Source organism: Aythya marila (genome assembly GCF_965140915.1).
Source record: "Aythya marila genome assembly, contig: HAP1_HAP1_SCAFFOLD_164, whole genome shotgun sequence".
Lineage (NCBI taxonomy): Eukaryota > Metazoa > Chordata > Aves > Anseriformes > Anatidae > Aythya > Aythya marila.
The window spans coordinates 1,034,842-1,061,228 of NW_028137167.1; the positions used below are offsets into that span (position 1 = coordinate 1,034,842).

Here is a 26,387-nt window from a genome sequence, read left to right on the forward strand (position 1 = left end):
GTTACAATGATTTGTGTTACTTTGGAACTGCCAGAATCATTACACCTTTTTTTCAAGCATTCTGCCAGTTTTTGAGGATTTTGCCATTGTTCAGGGGTGAATTTCCAACACACTGGGGGTGCTAACTGCTCTAGATGCCTGCCCATATCCACCCATACTCCCTGCCACCCACAACTATACTGCCTCCGGGCAGATCTCCGGATGAGCTTCATAAGTAGTTGTTTAACTTTAAGCAGAATCTGAAGTGCATTCATGAGGCAGAACAACAAGACTATGGTATTCTGAGTATTCCAGAAATATTCAATATCTTGGAGAGCTATTGTAATAAACTCGGAGGATAAGAGGGTGGTGAAGGAGGAAGGGAGAGTGATCAAGGAGGGTACAGGGGTGGTGAAGGAGAAAGGGAGAGTGATCAAGTAAGAAAAATTATCTTCCCCTTTCCCCTCCACAGATTGACTCCCTAATGAAAAAAGGCAACAGATACAATTGCTAATAGTTTCCAAAATACAGTTTCCAAAGTACAGAATCGAAGATGTTACTGAGTACAAATACCAGGTTAGAGTCATGGCCAGATATTTCATCATCTCATAAGCCACTGATACAACACACAGTACCATAATGGTCTGAAACCAGGGCCCGGAGAGGATAAACAACATGACAGAGAGCACATACGGAAAATAACGTGCTATAATACTCAATTTGGAAAACAGGCGCAGCACAGTTGAGATTAAAGCAATCAGCATTATGACAAGTGACTATTAAGCAGGTCTAATACTTATACCAATTTTGTTTTAACACACTCTGGTCAGATCTGCCGTTATCTCAACCTTTCGAGCCCCACGTTGGGCGCCAAAAAGACTGTCGTGGTTTAACCCGGCTGGCAGCTAAATACCACGCAGCCGTTCGCTCACCCTCCCCCCTCCCTCTCTGGGACGGGGGAGAGAAATGGAAAGTGAAGCCCGTGAGTTGAGATAAAGACAGTTTAATAAGACAGGAAAATAATAATAATAATAATAATAATAATAATAATAATAATAATAATAATAATAATAATAATAATAATACAATGATGATAATAGTACTACTACTAATAATATGTACAAACAAGTGATGCACAATGCAATTGCTCACCACCCGCTGACCGATGCCCAGCTTAACCCCGAGCAGTCCGGCCCCCTCCCCCCGGCTAGCCACCTATATATTGTTTAGCATGACGTCAGATGGTATGGAATACCCCTTTGGCTAGTTTGGGTCACCTGTCCTGGGTCTGTCCCCTCCCAGCTCTTACTGCACCCCCCAGCCTGCCCGTTGGCAGGACAGAGCAAAGGCTGAGATGTCCTTGGCTTAGTATAAGCACTGCTCTGCAACAATTAAAGCATCGGGGTGTTATCAGCATTCTTCTCATTCTAAGCCAAAACACAGCATTCCACCAGCTACTAGGAAGAAAATTAATTCTGTGCTAACTGAAACCAGGACATGAAGAAAGGGTTTTGGCACTGATTTAGAAGCTGTATTAATGGAAGAGAAAGAGACAAAGGCTATTCAGGAAAGTTAACAAACCTCTTTTGCCTTTCAGAGCATTTCAATCCTATTTTACAAGATGATATGTTTGACAGTGATGACGATGCATGCTTGGTTTCTGGAGATGAATTAAAAGATGGAATGCCTGACGGACCAGAGAAAAAACGCCTCTGTTTCAGCAGGTAAAGAAAGATAGATCCCTGTTACGTTTAAATTCTCAGGTCTGCTGAGTCTTTGTGAACAGTTCCAGCTGTTAAAAGTGCGAGGGGTGGTAGAGGAAGGGGCAACATCAAGTTTGTGTGTTGAAGGGGTGCTTGGTATTCACAAGAAGAAAGGGTGGAGGGACTAAAGTTGTAACGAAGTTGCTCTGAATGACCAAATTGAAAAGCCCAGGCTTCTCTTCGTAAGCCAAAGTGATTAGTAGACTACCAGAACACGTTGACTTAATCCATGGCATTCTTTGAAAGACTCAAGACCACATAAATGTGCTGTCTGTCCTTTTAGCTAAAAATACCCCAACTTTATGGGTTTATGTTGCCACCTTTTGCCCTTCTGTTTTCCAGGATTGTTAAACCAGTAGTGAATTATGTAGCAGAAAGAAAACTGAGAAATGGCTTGTTAAAACACCTTGAGAAAAAATTGAATGGTGTCTTTATTTGTTAAGCCACCAAGTTGTGTTAATCTTGTGATATTTTAGTATGGAAGTCATGCAAGCCCACAGTTGGAAAGTTAGATCATGTTGTCACAGCTGGATCAGTTATTTTTCTCCGTTTCTATTGCTGTGCTGTCCAGAAGATTTTCTGTGCTTTAGAGCAAGGCTAAGTCTCTAGCATCTTTGATTTAAGCCAGCAGAGGTACAGCCTGATTGTAGTGGGGAAACAAATGCTCCTCACCAATTTATTTTTAAATAAAAATAAATTTATAATAAAGTAAATAATAAATATATAATAAATAATAAATTTATAATAAAGTAAAGCAAGATTGCAGGGATATTAATTTGCAGTCTTGGTTTAGTAAAGAATAGGAAACACAAGGGAAGAAGGTGAAACAATTGGAATGAGTGAATAACTTAACTGGAAATCTTACATGTATTTAATGTACCGCTGCCATTTGGATTATTTGGGGAGGGAAAAGAAAGTCTATAGGAAAATTACTTGGAACATCTGTGTGTCTATTCAGCACCTCATTTATAAGCTTGTTTTCTTAACTCTTGTTCTAGGAGTGCTTTCTGCGAACCAACATCATGCCAGCCCCGTCTGCTAATAGTAGGAAAAGAAGGGTACGGCCAGGTTTCTTACGTGGCACCCGTGGTGTTGCACGCTTTGGAGAAGTTTCCCGTTCACACCCTGGACCTTTCTGTTCTGCTTACAAACGTTGCATCGCCAGAAGAAATCTGCGGACAGGTACCTTTTTTTCTTTTTCTTCTCATCGGATTCACTGACTGTATGTAAAGGATCAATCGAGTTGCAAGTAAGGTGAGCAAAATTAATTGGTAATGGAGGTGGCCTTGTTTTAATGCGCTGGGATGTTTGCTTCTGTCTGAAAATCCCCTTTTCTTTTAGACAGCACCACAAACAATCTGGATGTTGTACATGTCCACATTTTCCATACCCAGTTTTACAGTGAGGCTGTTGCTAGCAGCTCAGGAAGCTGGGCGGTGTTGCTAATAAACATCTCTTTGTGGAAAGAAATGCTGTTCATGTCACTGGGATCCAGAAAGTAGTTCTCATTGCCTCCTAAGACTGTGTGCTCCCAGTAGATGGCTCTGTATCAGACTGCATGTCGGCTACTTTTTGTAGGCTTCTTCTAAATTATATTAGTAAGGCAACCGAGGTTTGGGGCTTCTGTTTATTTTGCTTTCGCACGGACATACACAACTTGTGCTGTTGCAGTATGTGCAATAAAAGCATTAACATTCAGAAAACACTTCATTTGCACAGTGATGTGGTTTTAACTAGAAAAAATGAACAGATTTGGTGTTTTTACTTTTAGGCAGGAAATCCATTTTCTTGTTTGGCATCACTACCTTAAAATATTTTTACCTTTAGTGGAAACGTTTGAGAGCCATACAAGTAAGGACAGACATGTTACACGACTGAATACTGATGTGTCCCTTAAGAGGGACATTTCCTTTCTTTGTTATGCGATGATTGTGGCTGTGGCCATATAGCTACGGTGTCTAGCCACTGCCTGAATATATCCTTCCCATCTTCTGACTAGAGTTCTCCGAATACTGATAATCTGAAAGGGTGCACAGAGAAATTCCTTATGTGAAAGGATGCTTGCCACTCTGTTCACGCAGTTTCATTTCATGGGGCAGTCAGATGGCTATGTAGCTATGTATTAAGAGGTTCTTGTACGTGTTTTAGTTTTCTTACCCAAGCTTTCCTTTTCACTAGCTGATCCGAAATGCTCAGAAGACAGCACCAAGCACAATTTATGTCCCAGATATCCATTTGTGGTGGGACAACGCTGGACCTGTCTTGAAACTTACTTTTCTAACTCTACTACGTAACATTCCAGCATTTTTGCCAGTTTTGCTGCTTGCTCCGTCTGATGTACGTCACTCAGATCTCCCAGAAGAGGTATTTGTCAATACTTTCCTTACTATTTCTTCAGTGTCTTGTAATTTATGAATGCTTTCAGCATCAAAATGCTGTGCTTTCTTAAATGCATGCTGTTATTACTCAGGCACCCTAACAAATCACTTAAAATTTGCTTAGAGAAAAAGAATACTGTGAAAGCATCTGCTTAAGGTTTTTTCTGAGTCAAGCAAGTGACTTTCACCCCCTTCTCACACATGCAAAGAATAAATTAATACAATAATTCTGGTGGCTACAAAGTGGTTCAGTCAAGAATATGAAGTGCTTGAAATGACAAGAGGATGTTTTTACTGAAGAGATTTCTTCTGACAGTCTGCCATTCCATGCTATGTTGGGTAAACTGCTAATAATGCAATTTAGTAGAGAATTGAAACACTTTGATTAAAAAAAAATAAGTAAATCAGTTTCTTTCTTCATATAGGCCAAAGCTTTCCAAGCTGGAAAGCTGAGTTCCAATTTCTGCTAAAGTAACTTTGGAATCGAATTCTAGTTGTAATCCTAAATAAACTGTAGTAAAAGTACGTGCAGAACTTCATTGACTTCTGAGAGTTTACATTAAGGGAAGGTGCCCAAAACAGGACCACGCTGTTGTCATTCTGATGATTTGGTCTCAGTCACTGGGGGAAGAGAACGGGTCTTACCTAGACGTGTTTATTATCAACTGCTTTGAAAGTGCTTGAGTTCCCACAGAAGTTTTTGTACAGGCTGTAAATTCCTTCTAAAATAAGTAGTGAAATTCCTCACCTACCTTTTATTACTAGAACTTGAAAATGGAGGAAGACGTAGACGTACTAGCTACTTCAGACACCTTTTGATAGAGAAATAAAAACTCAGCAAAAAGCCCTCACTTGTCTGCTGAAGCCTGTCTCTTCCCTCGATAGCCATAAAGGTTCTAAGTAAAGGCTGCAGCAAGGCAAGTAAATACAAAGGAGGCGCTGTTGGATGTGGTGAAAGCCATTACTTTACCAGTGTAGCGTACAATCCCTTCAGCAAGCTTTAATTCTACAGGTGATTCTTAAAGGTGATATTTGAATTTGCTGTGCCAGCCTGTGAAAATGTAGCGTTTTAAGGCCAGGATGATAACTTTTTTCAGTTTGTGTTCTTCAGGTTATTCTTAATTTGAAAAGGTACTCGTCTTTTTGGAATAGAAGATGAGTTTTTTGTGGCCTTAAATCTGAAATGTCTCTCCTCCTTCTGCTTTAGATGCAAAAATGATTTAATACGGAATTTGGAGAAGTGTGCAATATTGAGTTGCCTGGTAGGGCAGAGAGAGCAGCCTTTTTTTGAGGACCTAATTCTAAATGAAGTGGCTAAGCCTCCTGTAAAGAAAAGAGGTGAGGAGGATATGAGAAGTACATCTAAAACTTTCCTATCGAAGTTACTAGCTCTTTGGGCTTTGCTTTGTTGGTCATTTTCTGTCAGTAATTTGTCATATGCTTGTATTTGAGTACTGATTAATTGAAGTTGATTGGACATTGGAAGTCGTGCCTGTAGCACCACCAGCTGAGCCTCAGAAGCCACAAGAGGAAGAAGTAGGGATGCTGGAGGAGGAAGTGGAGGATACCTTGCGTGACCTTTGAATTTTCTTGAGGGACGTTACTCGCAGACTTGCCACTGACAGACGTTTCAGGGAATTTGCAAAGCCCGTTGACCCACAGAAGGTAAAGTAGTGCTGATCCGTGTGTGTCTGTAACTTGTCAGTGTTCGTATTTCTCAGCGTTTTGGGGAAGGTTCAACTTTGTTTTTAGGGCTGCACTGTAAGGATTTTGCAAGAAGCAGAGGCAGTGCTTTTACTTCTGCTGACTCTCAAATGTCTCTTATGGGATTATTCGCTGAAAGCCCTGGTTTCATTCTAAAAAGCCAGTCCAAATGCCAACACAGTTTGCTCGTGAAAAGGCTTTGATACGTAGGCGTGTCACAGCACTGAAAAGCACAGAGATCTTTCCTTATAATTACAAACAGTATTTACAGGAGTACTTGAGTGAAGTCTGAAGCCCTTTCTTGGACTGTCAGTTCCTGTGGGAACAGGAATAGGAGCAGCAGTTTGTAAAAATAAGTTTTGAGATCCTGTTCTCTGTTTCATCTGGAACTCCTCAATAGGAATCAACCATAAGTGCAGTGTGTTTTCTTTTTCCTCCAATTGGCTGCTTAGATGCCTTTTTCTCCTTAATTTATGAGATAAGCCTAAACTAGGGGCGTATATTTCAAAGACAGGTGTAACTTGAATATACCTGGGGATCAGCAAAGTCGTCTTCATGTGGGCCTCCACTGGCTTTTCTTCCCCTTTTCTCCTAGGTTCTTGAGCTGTGAAAAATCTAGACAGATACATATGTCCTCATCTGAACTGGTCATTAGGCTCCTCTTCTGCTCTGAGGGAAGAAATGAGCACCTCAGGGCCCAGTTATCTCATTCTAAAGTAGATGCCTGCAATAGGTACTTCACAGGTGCAATTCATGCACCTTTTCCTCAATGTCGACAACAAAGAGAATGCCGGATGGCTTGCTCAGCTTTCACTGTTGTGATTTTCTGAAGCAAAGTGAAATGAATCTCCCACCCTCAGTGTTTCTTCTCTACCATGCACGTGCTTCTGACCTCCCTACTTCTTGTTGTCCTCTTGTGGCCGCTCTAATGAAAAATGAAAAAGCCCTTCCATTTTTGAGAAGCAAACTGGTTAATTTCAGCATCTTCTGATGCATCGCAAATGTTCAGAGTTTTTAGGAAGTCGTTTATTTAAAGTCTTCAGAATAATTTTGGTAGACAGTGTGCAAGGTTAAGAAAACCTCTGAATGCTTGTATTTGATCTGCAGGTACCTGACTATGCCACAAGGATTAAAGAGCCGATGGATCTTTCAACAGTTCTGACTCAAATTGACTCGCGCCAGTACCTCGCTGCAGGAGACTAGCTGAAGGACATCGATCTAATCTGTAACAATGCCTTAGAGTACTACCCGGATCAAAGATCTACAGGTGAGGATGTGCTTTTTAGCCCTAGTTTAAAAAATCTGTCGAACGTATAGATGGATAAATGCTGTGTGCGCACAATAGACTTCGGATGGATTAGATGATTTTGGACATCCACAGAGAACATCTCTTACCAAATTGTAAATATTTTATCATTTTGCTACTTGGGCATGGAATTGTGATATAAGTGTTCCCAAGGAACTTGTGCTTTTGTTTTAATTAACTTCGATGTTGTTATGCTGAAAATATTCACTGAGAGAACCTTTCGGAACCAACCTATGAAGAAAGCAATTTTCTTCTGTGATCAAAACAGTTTCATTGGTTGGTAGACAACATTCAGGTAAAGTCTGTAAAATTTCAGATCGTCACAGCGCCTATGTTTTGGAAGGCACTGCATATTCAATGGTGAGGAACGAAATGGATACAGAGTTTGGACGACTTTGTGAACAAATTAAAGAATCTCGTGAGAAAAGAGGTACGTGCTTTAACGCTAAGGATTTGAAGACTTGTCTCTGCATTTGTAACTGAAAATGCACGACGAAGATCTTTGGTATCTATTCTTTCTTGCAAGGTCGCATCTCTGCAGCGTGTGCTCCATGCGACAACTCCAAGTCACCACAGCAGAACCCTGCTACTGAAGACGAGAAACCAGATGAGGAGATGCCAGCGGCACCTGTAGATGCCAGTACACCCATTTCTAATGGCAAGTTGCATTTTATTCAGCTGCTCTTGTCGTTCATACCTTCTCTGTTCTTGAGGCGCAACAGGTGTCTCTGATGCCTGGCTCTTTATGGCAGAGGTAGTTTGTTTTCAAATTGACTTCCAAATGGGAGAGAGAAATCCAGAGGTCATTCATTCAATATAGTGATGAATTAAAGTTCAAAGAAAGTTGGTTCATTTGATGTACTCTTACTGGAACTTCATTTTGTAAACAGAACGACCCCTCACTCAAGGATATCACAGCTTCCCTCCCGTACTAAAAATGATAGTACTCACCCTTGTAGGAGCAGCAATGTGAAGAAGGTCAAGGGCAGTAAGAAGGGTTCGAAGCTTTGATATAACAAGCCTTTCACTTTTTTTGACAGAGCTCCTAATAAGCATCTTTAGCAAGGTCTGGAGATGGGAGAAAAACTCAAACTAGATTTTAATTCTAGGATGTATAATGTCAAGCTTGACTGTTCCTCTGAACAGTCAATTGAATTTAATTTTTTTTAATTTAAATTAATTAGTTTATTTTTTTAATTTAAATTCAACTGAATTTAAAGTTTTGAATTTAAATTCCAATTGAATTTATTGAAAAAAATTCCAATTGAATTTAAAGGTTTTTTTGTTGTTGTTGTTTTTCACGAAACACTAATTTTATGTGAAAGGTTTTGCTGCAATATCTTTTTGCCAAGGATATTAAGCTTAAGTTATCCACAAGAAAACGGTGGGGAAAGGGAAGCTTTAGTTTTGAAAGCTTTTTTTTTTTTTTCTTTTTTTTTTTTCTCTCCCGGTTTTTCTTGAGCACAGCAGCGTTTCAGTGTCTGCCTGCCATTAGTTGCCCCACTACCAAGTCAGGAGGGTCAATTAAACTTGCGTGAGGCAGAATTTCTTTATCTGAGTCTACGTGGTTCACATAAATATATTCTTGTTTCCTTCTTTCCCTAGGATTATTCTTCTCCCAGTATTGAATGTTTCAACAGACACCGTTTAAGATCAATGAGCAAAAGCATCCTGCGGTGTTCAGTCTCCAGCTTTGAAGAAAGTATGGCGGTACTGAGGGGAAATGTCAAGAGAAGATGCTTTTCAAGGTACTGTATTTCTATATGTTCAATCTCTGTTCGATTTGTAGATTGAAAAGCAAGAGAGAAAGCATGTGCAGTGAGTTGTGGCCTGATAAACCTCCGGCTAAAATCAGCAGAGGCCTATGAGCATGCTGATGGCGTACCAGTACCTTAAAACTAGAATCCCTCTTCTCAGTGAAAGTCTTCTGCTTTTCTAAAAAAACCTGTTTTTTTCCCCAACCCCTTTGAGGTGTTGTTGTGGTTTAACCCGGCCGGCAGCTAAACACCACACAGCCCTTCTGCAACCCTCCCACCTCCCTCTCTGGGATGGGGGAGAGAAACGGGACAGTGAAGCCCGCGAGTTGAGATAAAGGCAGTTTATTAAGACAGGAAAATAATAATAATGATGGTGATGATGATAGTACTGCTACTAGTAATGTGTACAAAACAAGTGATGTACAATGCAGTTGCTCACTACCCGCTGACCAGTGCCCAGCGTAACCCCTAGCAGCCCGGCTGCCCCGCCCTATCCATGGTGCAGCGTGTTGCCATAAGGCATAGAATTCTTTGGCCAGTTGGGGTCGGCCATCCTGAGTCTGTCCCCTCGCAGCTGTTGCTGTGCGCCGATTCTGATCGCCAGTAGGACAGTGAGACACCGAAAGGTCCTTGGCTTGTTGTAAGTACTGCTCTGCAGCAATTGAAACATCGGGGTGGTATCAGCACTCTTCTAAACATCCTTTCACACATTCTAAGCCAAAACATAGCAACCTACCCGCTACTAGGAGGAGAACTAACGCTGTCCTAACTGAAACCAGGACATGTATCTTTTCCACTTGGGTGCTATTGCTCATAATTTTGAGAATTCAACATGAGCAAGCTAGGAAATGTGGGTACATACAGAACCGCGTGTATATGGCACGCAACAGACTTGGGATGTGGATCCTGCGTGAGGCCTACAGGCTTCTCTTTGTATACCATGGAGCACTGGCTTGTAAACATGGTGAAATTTCCCATCCTTGATGGGTCTAATACAACAAGTCTTTTCTCCCTTCTCTGCCGTGTCCTCTTTCTTAATGTAGGCAGTTGAGAAAGCCAAAATTGGAACGAAAAAAAGAATATAGCACAGGTAAGTGGCTGTAAGTCCCCGGGATACCTATTTGCGCAGGTTACTGAAGAGGATGGCACTTGGTCACTCCATGGCTTTCATTTGGCCCCAAAGCCTTCTGTAGTCAGCTGAATTCACTCCTCAGTGACTTTTCTGTGAAGAGAGGTAGGTGCAAATAGGAGATTTTATGAATTCCTTGGGGAGGGAGCAGTGTGAATTGCAGCTTGGTAGGCACAAAGCAAACTGTTCTAATTGTGCAAAGTAAATCGATACTTGGTAAGTTCAAACTCAGTTTTATAGCTGGCAAGCACAAAAGTAAACCTTAGCTGTGATCCTAGCAGCACAGCGGTGTAGCTCTTCCCTTCCCCTTGTCCTCTTGGCTCTTTTAATGACAGTGCAAGCAACCAACCTGTGCCAAAGGGTGCTGTATGGCAAACAATGGGCAGGCTTTTTTCTAAAAAGCACGAGTTTGAGTTATGTGGTGTTTGGGTGTTTCTCTTGAAACGATTCTTCCCTCCTTGAGCTGTTAGATCCTAATGCAGGAAATGGAAGTGCTGCATGCATAAACAGAGTAATCAAACATACACCTCTTAGGAAGAGGCTTGCAATGTCCTAGTGTTTGTTTTGAGCACTGTTAGATACAGTTTGACATGAATGGAGTGAAAACACCTTAGAGAAAGGTGTTGATTGTTCTCACTTTTCCAAGACAGAAATAAGTGGAGTAGATTTCCCTCCTGCATGGAACAAAAGTTGCACGTTTGTTTTTGTCTGTCTAGCTTTCAGTCTCTTTAAAAATTTCCCTACAGGTCCCAGTTTTAAGTAGACAGTTTAAACGTGCAGAGCGATAAAGAAGTGGAATGCAGTGGTTGTGACACCAACTTCTGACCTGAAATGTAAAGAAAACTCAATCCACTTCAGGGTGCCTTTTTTGTCTGTCTGTTTCCATTTTACAAGAGCAACGGTGAAATAAGGAGAATCCCATCTTCACTGTTTCAAAATCCTTTGTTTCTGCGTTTCAGTCACCAGAACATTGAGGAGTAGAGCTGGTGCAAAAACTGTGAGACGAGTCCACGGAGAAAACAGGGACTTGGAGCTGCGCTGCAGCTGTAGAGTCGGACACAGTCGGTACTCGACTACTAACTCGTCCATTCTATTTGACAAACTTATGACAAAGTAAGTCATCTTTTCTTGCAGACCTCTTAGAATGATCTTTCTTAGCAAGCCTTTGCACTATGGCATGATGTTGGCCTCGACTTGCTCTTTATTTTGACAGCAAAGAGGTATGGCTGCTCCTGGCATTTCCTTCCTGTTTACAGGGAGACACCGTTACCTGGCTAGATAAACAGATTTTCTTGAAGGTGCTATTTCAGCATATAAGAATTGATTTAAAAAACAACCAACAACAACAACAAAAGTGCTTCATGGCTTACTAGTTTTGTAATCTCACATTTCTCCAGGAATACTTGATTTGCTGCATTTCACCATTACACTCGTCAGCGCCGCTGATTCTGGTTTATCACTATTTGCATTGCAAATCTCCTTGTCCAAAGCTTAAACTGATGTATGCACTGCTTGAAAACAAAACCTGAAGTTGCAGAGCAGAAGACTCAAGTCATTATGTTAGCCGCTGTGTAACCATACTGCTTTCCAAGCATAAGATGTCCAGCTTATTTTGTTTCTATGAAGAGTTTAAATGGCTCCCGTTAAGCAAAGATGTCCCCACACTGATACTTACTATTAAGCAAGGATTCCACCTCCTTTGGCTGAGGTCTGCTCCCTTACTCACATTGGAACATTCATCCAAGTAGCCTGCAATTCCACACTCTCGGGGGAAAGTCCATAGAATAGAAAAGGTTCCTCCAGTCTCTTCCTCAGCCTTTTTTTGAAGCATGCAATAAAGCAAAACATTCACAGGCTGCCCTTCCATGCAAAACAAGGCAAATTAGTAAGACAGGAGCCACAAAACTGATTGTCCTTTAAAGTTAAAATGAGATTTGAAATAGATCGAGTTAGCAAGTGTTGTAAGTCTGTAGCTAAGTCTGGTTTTGCCAATGCAGCACAATTCGCTATCACGTAGCCAGAGCTGCTTCTGTAGCTCCAAGAAGCAAAACTGCTTTGACAAAATACTGTGTCATCAAAGCATTCGTTGGCTCAGTAGGCACGGCTCAGGTTCAACAAGTTTGTGAAAAAATGAGTACTAACAGAAGCAGCAGGGTCCAAAGAAACACTTTATGTCCCCACTGCGAAATGAGGGGCTTTACCTTGAGTGTTAGGCACACTGTCAATAGAAAAGCACTGTAACAGAATCTGCCACGGCAGTTTGCATGTTATTGAAAGACCATCAGAGTGGGACTGCAGCAAGATCATTGCGAAGTTACAAAAAAAACCATGTGGGGGTGGGAGTTTAGTTGCGTTAGATAACACAATCTTAGATAAAGATTTTGGTCTTAACGTAAAAGTAGGGATGTCTACTGATCTCTTCAACTCCAACAACTGAAGCCCAAGTCTGAAAAATCGCCTTTAAGAATGCAAAGAAAATATTTAACTCTTCTGTATGTTCATACTTTGCTATCAAGCAAAGGAATGAATGCTGATGCCTTAACTATGTAGGGCTGTAGCTTACAGAGAGACTACACCTTCCTGTTTTTTTCCCTTTAAAAACGTTAAATGTACGTGAAATTATTTGGGGGTGTTTTCACATGCAAAGCCTAATGCAGTGCATGCAAGCCCTGTCATCTTCTTCGTCTAGTAGTGTCGCGTTAAGGGGTGTAGCCGATTGACCGTCATGGGTCCCGTCGGATTCAGGGTGCTGAACTATCACGGTCACGGATTCACCAACAACGCAGTACGGCCTCGCTCTAGTCGCATTCAAGGAGAACTCTCACAGCTAGGAAGAATGCAATTAAGTGCAATTTCTTACGGCGACAGGTACACAGGTTCTTTGGATTGTCAGTGATAAATTCACTGTCTGCAAAAGCAAGCTAGCATGCATGAAATGCACAGGTACACAGCCTAGGTATTAAGACATTAAAAGCATCAAAACTCTAGAGATTTCTAAGATTCCACAGAGACGCCTGGTATAAGCAAGCGTTCAGATCTTACCCCACGGCGTCCCAATGGAGTGGGGGTGGGGGAGTGAGAGGCTCAGCCTGTCGAGTGATGTCAGAAGGAATCCTTCCTGATAGTATCTTCCCTAACATCCCCTTTCTCTTAAAGCAATTGGTATTATTTTCTATCTTTAAGGTGGAGCTTGAGTGACTCTAGTCATGCATATCTTGGTTGTGCTTGGTAGAAATGATCTCACTTGCGTTTAAAGGTACAGGCTCTGAGAAATTCCGAGGGCATGCTCAGTGAGGGGTGGTTGCACCTTGGAGGCGGGTAGCTTTTGGGATGGAGGTGTGCTTATGATGCCTAGTCGCTTAAGGCGATTACTCCACAAGTAGTAACTTAGTGTTGATTTAACTACAGCATATCTAAAACATAAGAAGGATGTTAGTATGGAAGAAGCCGATGAAACCAGTCCTTAAATCTTACTACTTACTGTGCGTGAGCAGACTGGCGTGAGTTTTAGCTATACTGGCAAATATCAAACCACACCTGTGTCGTCCCAGAGCTGGGAAAAAAACAAAAACAAAACCAAGGAAATGTTGAAGCAAATAGGGAGGCGTGTAGCTTGTGCAGTCTTTTAGCTGAGAAAATAAAGAAGGAGAGAGACAGGTAGCCTTGAGCTAGCAGAAGCAAGGAAGAGAAGGGCTAAAAGGGAAAAAACAGGAAGGAGAACACCAGCTCCAGACTGACCTATAGTAACCTTTTTCTCATTAAGGGTCATTAGCACATTAAAAATCACACCTGTCAAAATGCTAATCTATGCTAATGTGGGATTCGGTGTGTGTCCCCCCTCTCCTGTTCCCCCTCCCCCCCGGTATTCCTCTGTAATGCACAAGCTCAGTGGAGATAAGTTAGGTGAGCTGTAATAACCAATCCAAAGGAGCCAAAGAGAGAGTTTTCACAAGTTTCCTGTGTATAAATGACGGTGATTCGAGTCAGAGGTGTGCTTGCTTTGCGAAAGATGGCCAAGTGCCTGACTCTGCAGAGTTCTATAAGTAATTATATAATTAAAAGACCTTCGTGTGCATTCCGACTCTGGGTGCTTATTGGCGCGGTGCACTCTGCACGAACCTGCAGACAACATCTGTACTCGGTGTCATGCCTACAGACAACCCTTTACTGTTGGGACCTGCATATTTTTCTGTGCATTCAACACAACCCCTTTGGCACAACTAGTTAACCACGTAGCTGCCAGTCCACCACTCAGTTGCACTTGTGAAGAGGAAAAGCTATTTCCGTCTACTGGAGGAGCACATCCTCTAAATGCAAGCTTCACTCAGCTGGTCATTTACTGCAGGACAAGATTTGAAAAGTGTTGTTGAGTTCTGGGTTTCCTGCTTACAGGAAAAATTAAGTGCTAGATCGCCCTCTACTCCGCTTTGTCTGCTGCATTTTATGGAGATTAAACTGATTTCGTTTGCTCCTCCGTTTATGGACAATGAGCTGAAGGAACAGGTACAGCACATTAGCCTGGAATGCCTTCCCTCCCAACCAAAGTAAACTGGAGCTGTAACTAACACAAGCAAAAGCAAGGCTTCTGTGTTTTCAGCTGAATAAAGTTCCAACAAAATCATCCTCTGGGATTTGAAGCTTACTTCACATGACATGCCAACGACTCTTTTCCCTCTATTGTAAAGCGGATCCCTGCTGTTAGTTGCTCTAGAAGCAAAGGAATCGTCGGTTTGGTTACCAAATAGCCGCTTCTGCAAACGAGAAGTGCTGTGCTCTCTCCTCCCTTTGAATGACTCCACACTTCTCATCAGCTACTGGATTGCTGACCTAGAATCAGAGAACATCCCAAGGTGGAAAGGACTCCCAATAATCACCAAGTCCAACTCGTGGCTCCACACAGGACCACCCCAAAGTGAGACCCGATGTCTGAGAGCATTGTTCAACACTTGTTGACCTCCGTCAGGCTCGGTGCCATGAGCAGTGCCCTGGGCAGCTGTCTCAGTAGCCAGCCACCCCCTCAGCGCAGCGCCTGAGGCGCACGGGGCTCGGCGGGGCGGCCCGGGAGGGGAGGACGGCGGGGCGAAGTGGCAGCTCCCTCAGAGCCGTCTCCCCGCCGCCTCGGCCGCATGTCGTGGCATTTTTGTGTCGGGGCTTTTTCATGTCGTGCCCTCGGTCTCTCGCCGCGGGTGAGATGCTGCTCCCCAGCGCGGACCCCTTGCGCGCGGGGCCTGCCCGCGGCGGCGGCGGGAGGGAAACCCCAACCCCAAAGCCCTCCCGGCAGGGAGAGCTCGGGGTGAGGGCCGATCCGGCACCGACAGTAAACACACGCCGGAGGAAACGCTCTGGTTTTAGCCATGAGCAGCGCGGCCAGGTTCACAAGGCGTCACGCTGGAGCTCCGAGTTCGGCGGCGTTCCGAGGCCGTTGTGGCGGTTGTGGAGACGGCCCCGGCTGAGGTGGCTGCTGCTGTCACTGCTGTCCCCTCTGTCCCTGCTGTTGCCGCTGTTGCCGCTGTTCCCGGACCTTGGAGACCCCCGGCGGCTCCCTGTGCCAGGCCCTGTGGCCCCGGGGAGCTGCCCGCCGCCTCGTCGGCCAGCCCGGCAGCAATCCTGCCAGCACAGAATAGCCCACTGCGTTTCAGGGTAAAGTGAGGATTAATTTCTATTTCCTGGCCTGGGTGCTGCTTTCTTCTTTAAGGAAGCTTCAAGGTTAAAGGTTCAACTCAGTTATGTCAGGGTTCAACTCCGTTTCGTGAAGGGGCTCTTGTACGAAAGCTTAAGCTGGGATTGACTCTCTGCTAAGCGGAGGCCAAACGTGGACCTACTGAGAAGCAGGTCCTAAGTGATAACATTTTCTAAAGAGACTGCTAAACACATCTGAAGAGTGCTGCTGCAGAACTCTGAATGGGGGGATAGCAACTGTCTTAAGTGATCTGGAATCTTGAATTTACTTTTCAATGGACAAGAGGTGTGTCTCTCAAGGCAAACAAAGAGAGGAGTAACACCCTCTCTTGTCACTCATGTCAACATAAATTTATGCTCAGAGCGTAGGTGTAGGAACAGCATCGGTATGTATATGGAACATCGGGAGAGGAAGCTCTATCGGTATTTACAGTTTTTCTACTACCTTGCCAGAGAGACGTCATCTCCAAATGAGAAATGGATGTATTTTGAAACAGTGGTGGTGGATCGGATTTCTTCTTTCTAGTGTTAATATTTGCTCTTGAATCGTACTTAATAGCTGGTAACACCTCAATCAGTTGTCAAAAATAAACTTAAAAATGTGTAAGGCTTATCTCATTGGTCAGTATAAAGATCAAGGTCTTCCCTTCCCTTCCCTTCCCTTCCCTTCCCTTCCCTTCCCTTCCCTTCCCTTCCCTTCCCTTCCCTTCCCTTCCCTTCCCTTCCCTTCCCTTCCCTTCCCTTCCCTTCCCTTCCCTTCCCTTCCCTTCCCTTCCCTTCCCTTCCCTTCCCTTCCCTTCCCTTCCCTTCCCTTCCCTTCCCTTCCCTTCCCTTCCCTTCCCTTCCCTTCCCTTCCCTTCCCTTCCCTTCCCTTCCCTTCCCTTCCCTTCCCTTCCCTTCCCTTCCCTTCCCTTCCCTTCCCTTCCCTTCCCTTCCCTTCCCTTCCCTTCCCTTCCCTTCCCTTCCCTTCCCTTCCCTTCCCTTCCCTTCCCTTCCCTTCCCTTCCCTTCCCTTCCCTTCCCTTCCCTTCCCTTCCCTTCCCTTCCCTTCCCTTCCCTTCCCTTCCCTTCCCTTCCCATTTTCCCCAGTATTGTTTTTCTGTTCTCCTTCTCACTGCAGTCTTGATTTTGTTTCTTGTCCCTTAAGTATGTTTCCAATGTGTTGCTGAAACATTTTCCCTTTCAATCCTAAAAAAGGAGCTGTCACTGGTGAAGATCGGAGCTTATCCCTGAGCCCAGGAGCTGTCACCTTAGTCTTCCAATCGGACAAGGACGACTTCATTTCTCATGTAAATGCATTTGTCAGGTTTGCGTATTGTTTTTTCAGGAATGGAAAGTGTGTATAGAATGGATTTAAAATCAATTTTAAATGTAAAACGTCAAGGCAAAAAAGTTCTAATTACAACCTCTGCACACAATTTGCCAGCTGTGGGACTAGGAGTTTTCTTATTTACTGTGTTTTGTTTAACGTGTCTGAAGTTTAATGGACAGCAATCAAGGCGTGCTAGAAATCTGAAAGCACTTTATGCTTTGTTCTCTCCGTCATTTTGGTATAACAAACTAGCTTATGTTTTAAACCCTCCATGAGGTTAGTGGTTTCCCTAAAGGTAACAAGTCCCTGTGTGCTACAGTAAGACAGTAACAAAACATGAAGTATAGAAGTTCATCCTGTCATTATTCAGCTTCTGCCTATGGACACACAACTACGCTTATTTAAAGCGGTATCACCTTGAAACCTAATCAGCATTTTAAAAAGGACTTTGTAGCAGTTATTGGCTTTTGTCCTGGAGGGCTGAGGTTTGTTTTGTTTTGTTTTACATTCAGCATTTCCGTTTCTAGCTTACATTCCCCTGTTGTTTTGCATGAGGAAAGCGTGCAACTTTAGAAAGGAGAACGGAAAGAGCTGCTTTTTAGTCTAACTTTTCAGTTTGTCGTAGGAGTTTTAAATGTGGTAGGAGTAAAACACCAGAAGTACTGCTGCCAAAGTTATATTCAAACTCGTCTTTCTTGGAGAAGCAGAAGAAGCCCAGGGAGAAATAAATTTGCAAACATGCTCTTCATGCTCTCCTTTCCCAAGATTTCTCTGAGATATAGCCCATCCTCTGTGGGTTTTGAGGTATATGGTTCCCAGGAGTGAAAAGGAGGGCCAAACATCTCTCCTCTTGGATCTCAGCATGCCAGGGCTTTGGTGTACTGCCACTTACAGCTCCGCTTTTTCACCTGGAAAAAGCGACCGCATGATGTAGACTGAGGAGCCCTCACAGATTAACTTGCTATCACCAAGTGACGCCCATGAAAGGTGTATTTAAAAGCTAGGCTCATTATAGAATCACAACAAACCCCTCATGACTGGTGCAGTAGACAGTGAGGTAGAGGGCGAGCCCTGGAAAGACAGAAGAAAAGTAGCAGTGAGTTCTGGGTACCTTTGTGCAGACGAAACAGAAAAACGCAGGCAGTGAAGTAATAGTGTTCCGTTACTAATGCCAGCAATAGATAATTGCAACAATTATCTATTAGATCATAGGTGCTAATTAACAGATAATTGCGCAACTCCGGAAATCAATAAATAACTGATTCCCCTCAGAGAATGTCTTCTACATTTTTATATTAAAAAGACTCCAGAGTTGTAATGGATTAAAATCCTACGGAAGGGAAAGAAATGGCATCAGCCACTAGTTCTGCAGAAGCGAAAAGTAATACTGATAGAGTTTAGATGGAAATTTTCACTTTGTGTGTTTAGTTTGGGGATTCTTTTTAAATCATTCATACCAGCGATTTAGTTCTTAAGGCTGTTTCTTTGAGATTAAGTGACAGGACTTCTGTTACTCTTTTCTTCTTGGAGTGCTTCTTGATAGTCTTACGTCAACCAGAACTTCTGTCTCTGTCGCAGATGTGAACAATGACCGTAGCTAAGAAGCCCAAATCTTCAAAGCCTAAAAAGCCCTCTTCAAGGCGGTCTGGCAAATCCAAGAAACCAAGTCCTAAAATACTGATGTCACGCACCGCCAACTGGGGCCGGATAGTGCCTGCAGAAGATTCAAGCCAAGTCTCTGTGGCCCAAGGACGTGGAGGTGCTATTTACTGTAGATCATCTGAAAAATCTAAGGCTTTTGCCCCAAGAGATCTAAGTAAGTGTGCGTTCTATCCTGCCTCCATTGTCTTCAAAGCAAAAGTAGAAAATGCAGTTCTTACTTGTTGCACTGATAGAGAAGGGGACTACTGTGAAGAAAGACTTCAAAAGCGAATCCCCTAAGGCAACTGAAGTGACTGATGTTACAGAAATTAATTTTGATATATTTACAGTCAACAGAGAAATACGGGGAGCTTTTTGTAATGCACAGATTCCTCCATGTCTTTTCTGTTTTGCAGAGAAAAGTGTTTGATTGTTGCTATTCACAGCTTCCATTTTTCACAGGTTTTTTGAAGGATAACATTGCTCAGGAAAAAATCTGGTATCTGTAGGGGTACCGTCATTCCTAGTTCCTAGTTTTTACGTTTTTACCGTATAATTTCAAGTCTAAGTTTGTGGTTTAAGTTATAATAAGGAAAAAAACAGTAGTTGAGTTAATCAGGTTAAAGATTATAGATGGAGAGGAACTTGGCATTAGGTGCTACAAACAGAATGGCAGTTAGCCTTGCCTTAGAAAAATTAAAATGGTTGACTAAAGTTGTTTTTGTTTTTTTTTTTTTCCCCAAAACATTGTGTTGACCAGCCAATTTGAATTTGGTGGTATTAAAGCTGTCTGCAATAAGTTTTTCTGGTTTGGATTGTAGCTAGCTCCTCTAGGTGCTCCTGCAGAATAGTATTTTTTTAAATACCTTTCTTCGAAACAAACAAACAAGATCTCTTTTTAAATTTAACTTTCTTGCAGTCGTTAATGATGGAATTGCTCCGCCACAGAGCATTCTTTTTCCACCTGAGAAGATTTGTATGGATTGGCGAGAAACACAAAGTGTTGGAGTTGGCCTGTACAATCTTGGCAACACATGTTTTCTTAATGCTACTCTACAGTGTTTGACCTACACACCCCCACTTGCCAATTACATGCTTTCTCTTGAGCACAGCCAGTCATGTGAGTACTTTCTAACAGTATTTTGAATCTGTTGGATAGCTCTGAAGGTGAAAGAACAGCAGTGATTCTGTGAGATAAGCTTATTTGCCTGATTTTACCTGTAGCAGCTGGCTTTGAGCACTGTATTAGCAGTGGGCTCCGAATAGCATATGGAGTGCAATTAATGCACCATGTTTTATTTATTTAGTTAGTTATTTGTTTGTTTGTTTGTTTGTTTGTTTATTAAAGGATCATTTATTGCTTCATGGGAATAATGAAGTGCATTGGACAGTAATGCATTTGGTAGTAATTTTAGAGAGTAATACATTTTGCAGCCTGTGGAGTTCACATTCCTGTCAGCCTTTACAACTGCGACTTTGCAGTAGTCTTTTAGATTTCTCATCACAACATGCATTTGAATACAGGCTTAGTGGATATTTTTCTTCTGTCAAGTTGTGTGAAATGAAATGTTACAAGACTGTTGGGACATTGGCATCTTGGGAGAATAGAATGTAGCAAGGAGAGTGGATATTGTATCTATAGTTTAAATTGTACTTAGATGTTTGTAGGTATGGATATTTCGCTGGACTGGGATGCTTTGTTCTTTCACTCTTCAGGTCGTGAACAAGATTTTTGCATGATGTGCACGATGGAGACTCACATTAACCAGGCCCTGCGTTGCACTGTTGATGCCATCGAGCCTACGCATGTTATCAGTAATCTCAGTCGTAAGTGGCTTCAGATGTGTTTCTTTTCGATAGCTTGTAATCTTCAAATAATTATTTGATGTGTCTAAGTGGTTTTAACACTCCAATGAAGAGAGATTTTAGAAATACAAGAATGATTTCATTTTTAAATGAGGTCAATACTATCATCTTCTTATTTAGGAATAGGACAACATTTCCGTTTTGGCAGTCAAGAAGACGCACACGAGTTCTTGCGCTATACTGTTGATGCTATGCAGGAAGCGTGCTTGAACGGAAGCACCGAGTAAGCATAAACAAGTTCACTTTCATACATTCTCTAGCACCTTCTAGTCCTTTATTTACTCTCAGAAATGATCTCTAGCACCTTTTAGTGCCTTATTTACTATCAGCAACGCAAGTCTACATCATCCTTGGTTTTCATCAAACTCTTTGAAGAGTTAATTCTGTGCCTTAAATCTTCTGAGGTCTGATTATAATTTATTTCCAGATTGGACAGATCTTCTCAAGCTACCACCATCATTCATCAAATATTTGGAGGATTTCTAAGATCGAGAGGTACTTGAAAAAATATTCCTGTCCTTAGAACTGATCTGTGTCTTTTGTCGGTAGTAAAGCAGTCTGTAGTTTGTCTAAAGTAGTATCTGTCAACAACTTGAATTTGGACAGTTAGTCTCCTTCACATAATGTTAAGCATTTATATTTTGTTTCCAGTGAAGTGCTTGAATTGCAAAGCAGTTTCGGATACGTATGAGGCATTTCTTGATATCACTTTGGATATAAAGGTAAGATGTTTTCTAAATATAATTCATGATGTTTAAGTACATGCATAACTTTCTAAATTAAACTTGTTTAACTTAAAAAACCAAACCACATATAATGTTAAAACGTAAGAGCTTGGTGGTGCTAAGGAAGTGGATTGGACTTTGTCCTTCCGTGGAACCCATGTAAATAGTCTCCACATTTGCATTGGGTTTAAGGGGAAAGAATTCTCTTTCTGCAAAAATTATAATGCTGTCATACTTCTTTGTTGTTCTACCTCAATATACATCTAATTGTTAGACTGATGAATTTGTCCCCAGTATTGATGACAAAGCACACTGTAGATGCTGTCTAGGCTACTGGAAAAGTATTTGTTCCAAAGTCAAATGCCTTCCAGGTGAGGTCAATGCTGAGCATGCTCTTTCTGCCTCCTTCTTCACAGTGCTCCTAGTAGATCGCTTGAGTATGTTAGTAAGATTCTCTTATAAACTACTAGTATGTCTCTGGAATTCTGAATTACGGTGACTTTGCGCTCTTCTTTCTCGCTGCTCTAGGCGGTTTCGTCTGTTAGCAGAGCTCTGGAACTCTTTGTGAAACCTGAAGAGCTGGATGGAGAGAATTGCTATAAATGTAGCGAGTAAGATTTTGACGAATTAGGTCTTAATCCTAGATGTCAGTTTTCTATGTTGCATGACTCTGTTGGACTACCTCTAAACTTTGGATCTACTTACAAGTTTTGTGGAAGTTTATAAAAGACTTGGATTTTTGTTTCCTTGGAGGGGGGAAGTCTTGTTCATAGGCATTCCCTATGGGTTTGCAATTCTCTGGCTTGTATTTTGCCATCAGAATTCAAAAAGAGCTACTTTTGTTCTTTCTATTTATTAGCTCTCGACAGTACTTTTCTTGATGTAAACTGCCCAGTTTCCGTTGTTCTCTGGGCTAGTGGCTAATTTTCACTGCTTACACCGTAGGTCCTACCTTGGAGCGGGCAATGTGTCAAACTGAACTATTTTGTTTCAAAGGATGGCAGATGGTTTCAGTGTCTTTCCAGACAAGCTCAGTACATGAAGACTTCCTACTGTTAAATGTCTCCTCTCCCTCCTGTAGAATGACCATGTGCTTCTGTTGTATTTTTGATGTTGATAGTCGACCTATGTTGGAGATTATTTGCAATTTCTAGCCCTGGGGACCAAGGCTCTCTCGTTCCGCTTTCAGTATTTGTATTTCCCTTGAAAGCTGAAAGAATGTATCCAGGATTGGAGTTCAAATAGCCACTTTTGTAGACCAAGAAATGGTACCTTGCCATCCAACCTGGTCATACCCTTTTGTGAGAGATTCCTGTTCCCGCTATGCTCTGAGTTGTTGGGAAAATTGACCTTCTTCTGTGTATTAACAAACCTGACACGCAGTGCATGGGTTTATGAAAAGAAAAAAGACCAACCTATTATGCAAGTAAATATCATTCAAATAGCACAGGCATGCGTGAGACATTAAAAGGAGTTTGTTTTGGGGGCGAAAAAAGAAGATGCCTTCAAACACTTATCTCTGCTTGGTTTTAAGGTGTAAAAAGATGGTTCCTGCATCCAAGAGATTTACCATACACCGTTCTTCCAAGGTTCTCACAATATCACTGAAAAGATTTGCAGATTTCACAGGTGGAAAGATCAACAAGGTATATTTACCACTGTAATGCAACTATATCATTGTGTAATGGGACATCCCCCAAAGCTGAAAGTTGTTAATATTTTCAGACAATAATTGTAGACTAACGACTATGGCTTATTCTTTCTCTTAATATCAATAAAGTTCCCGCTTGACAAGAAGCATATGCTTTCCTCTGAGAAGGCTGATTCATCAGGAAACAGTTCTCTGCAACTTCTAGTCTTAACCGTTGTTATGGGAAGACTTATTTGTAGTGAATCAAGAAATATATTCGAGAAATATATTCTAGAAATCAATTCTAGTCTGTGTTTTTTGGAAGTGTTTTTCTCTGGCTAGTCCACGAAGTACTCTGGGATAATTTTTCTATCTTCTTGATGTCTCTTTAGGAGGTGAAATATCCGGAGTATTTGGACCTGAGAGCCTACATGTCGCAGTCAATGGGAGAACCACTGCTCTATGCCTTATACGCGGTGCTGGTACATCACGGTGTCAGCTGTCACTCAGGACACTATATATGCTATGTAAAGGTAGAAGTCAACAGCATTTCTAACAGGGTAAAGGTTGTGCTGGCAAACCAATTAAAGCATGACTAGCAGCTACTGTTTCTAGGGAAAAAGATTTCATTATATTTTTATTTGACATGTGTGTATTTTGTTCCTATCCGTGATTTCAATTGGAAAACGTGCAATTCACCTAAAGAAATCATTGTCTTTATTTGCAGGCTGGTAATGGACTTTGGTATCAGATGAATGATGCTAAAGTAGTGCGTACTGACATTAAAAGAGTTCTTGGTCAGCGAGCTTACATACTTTTTTATATCAGGTAATAACAAATCTTAAATTGTGTTCAGAAGAGATTTACTTTCCTGTTATTGATATTTTTCTGTTTTGCAAGTGTTTTTCTTGCTATCCCAGGAGAAGATTATTATTTGTCTAATTCAGTTCTGTCTAACCTGAAATTCTCTGTGTCGTTTATTATCTTTTGTTGCTTGGCCTTAAACTGCAGCACTTGTGTAAATTGCTATCTATGTGTTATCTGTAGCTGGCTACTTTAGAGAAGGAGAGAAATGAAGGTCATCTGTGGTGTAAGAATGAATTATTGCTCTGCAAGTGATAGTCTTAGTAGGAAGACTGTTCTCTACTTTTCAGTCTGTAGTCTTGGCGAAGCCTTCTGTAGAGAAGGCTTCCATATCGTATGAGCTGTTCCTCTAAAATGATAGGATGGGATTTAATCCAAGAGTAGGCTGAAAGAAAAACTAAACTACGATCACTGCTCTTTTCTGAAGGCGCTATGATTTGACACTTGGAGAACGTGCGTTTTACTTGCCAGCACCATCTTATCCCTGTTCATTCCCTCCTGGTCAGCAGGGGGCTAATAGTAAGCAGGCTGGATTTCTGGGACCACGACTTCTTCCTCATATGATTAAGGTAATTCAGGGAAGCGGGAGGGCAGATAACGGCACCAAACTGCTAGTGGGTTTGGGGTTTGGTGTGGGGTTTTTTGTTTGGTTTTAAGCATCTTTTTAGGTGTTAAGACCATTTGTAGAAACACTCAGTAGGAGAGTTTTGTGTTTCAAAATGTTACATGCAGTGTTTGCGTTAATCCATCTTGCAATTTCTTCTTTTTAAATACAGAATTCAAGCCGTTTAAATGGAAATGGATCCATAAAAGAGGACACAAAGACCACTGGTGTCACCCTAAAAAGGCCATCTTCAGCACCACCAATGGCCTGTGTTCAAAACCAGGCAATTACCAGGCCTTCAATGACTGATACGTCAAGAAAACAGAAGATCACCATCAGTATTCACAATAAATTGCCTGCTCGTCAGACTGTGTCACAGCCTGACTGTCTTAGCAGTGCTGTGGAGGATGAAGATCTCTACCAGGCTGTTCCTTCATCCACAATTACAAATTCGGTAATGCAAATGAAGCAAATGCAAACAAACAAAAAAGTTTCTGATGAAATTTTTGTGGAGCCAACAGTGAATGAAAATCCTAAACTCAGCTCTGATAACACAGTCCCTTATGGTGCAGAATCTTCAGGAAAATCTGAGGAGGAGTCAAAGGGCTTATTTCAAAGGAATTTGAAATGCAATGCAATGTCCTCTAATGGAATTTTGGTTGGAAAGGTAGTCCGTACATTGCAGCATTCCGATTCTTCCTGTCAGAATGCTGACAAAGGAAGATCCCAGCATGAGCTGCCAAAAACAGATTCACTAAATGGTGCTATTAGGTTAGTTAATGAATCTAAAGAAAACGGACTGAAACTTGATGATTCCACTTGCCGAGTTGAACCTGTTAAACCTTCTGAGATGTTCTTTTCTAAAACAAATGGATTGCTTGAAACATAGATTTGCTCCATCGAGAATTTCTCACCTACGATGTATTCGGGAGTGTTTATTGTGTTCCTAATTCAGGTGAAATACTGAGAAAACACAGCACACATGTGATCGTAAGGCTTTGTGGTATTATCCCCTTAGAATTTGCAGACCTGAGCTTACATTAGAACTTGTCAACTTAAGCTCAGCTGAGATAAAAATTCCTAAGTTTCATAAAGTAGATTTTGGGGGGTGAGTTGGGGTTATCTTTGAAGTGTAGATAATGCATACAACTCACAGCGGTCTTGCTTACCATTTAATGGAGACATTCTGACAAGACTAGTCCTCAGTACTACTACAAATAGTATTTTTTTGTCTGCTGACTTGTGCGTTTTAATTGCAGATGCCTGGAGCTATGCCTTCAGTCAATCGAGAAGTCATCACGGAGTCCTTCAGAGCCAGCCAGCTGAACAGCTTGTCAGAGGAAATGAGGTAAAATGAGCACAGTCTGATTAAGACAAGACTTTATGGAAGTTCGTTACAGTTTTATCTGTCTACTAATAGTATTTAATGGAAGGATTTAAATTAGTACAATTCCATACTGTGTGTCCAGTGTCACGAACAGAACTAATGATCAGCACTGAGCATATCACTCTGATGCAGGTTGGTGCCTCAAGGAGAACTTGTGTTCCTTTATAGAATGTTTTTCCATTTTTCTCCACTGTCTGGAGAAACACTGGCTGTTCCCCGCTCGCCCCTATGCCTTTTTTCTCAGAGCAGCAGGTGGAAGGAGACAGATGCGTTTGCTTTTTTAGTGCAATGGCTTCAGAAGCAAGAGGGGAAAAAGCACTTTCTCTGGGAGCTGAAGAAGGTGTCCTAATCACAGGAGAGGTTTCTAAATGGCATATCTTTGCGAGCGTTCCTGTAGTCCGGAGGTTTTTGTTTGTTTGCTCGACGTTGGAAGGTTTTACTCTTAATATTCACGTCCTTCAGCAGAAGTGAGAAATGGGTTTTTATTTTATGCAGTGTTGCGGAACCTCCGAAATCTCCTGGGAATGATGAATACCTCGCCCAGTACCAATGTGATGACCGTGGAGACAAGGAGAAACCAAGAAGATCAAAAGAACGTGACCTCATTTCAAAAGAAAATGTTTTGTACGGCAAAGACTCTTCTGAGCCTGGTGAGAAATTGCAG

The 26,387-nt window shown here is 41.9% G+C and overlaps 1 protein-coding gene across 1 annotated transcript; it reads left to right on the forward strand.

Annotated features, from left to right (window-relative positions):
• Nucleotides 1-18,593: 18,593 nt before the first annotated feature.
• On the forward strand, nt 18,594-25,225 carry LOC309891144 (ubiquitin carboxyl-terminal hydrolase 42-like; the record flags this gene model as incomplete). Its single annotated transcript, XM_082785529.1, has 12 exons — nt 18,594-18,822; nt 19,567-19,767; nt 20,364-20,474; nt 20,634-20,736; nt 20,941-21,008; nt 21,165-21,235; nt 21,767-21,849; nt 22,773-22,884; nt 23,261-23,401; nt 23,596-23,696; nt 24,160-24,301; nt 24,509-25,225. The coding sequence occupies 12 exons, from the start codon at nt 18,594-18,596 to the stop codon at nt 25,223-25,225; spliced, it is 2,079 nt and encodes a 692-aa protein (XP_082641655.1).
• Between the last annotated feature and the right edge of the window lie 1,162 nt (nt 25,226-26,387).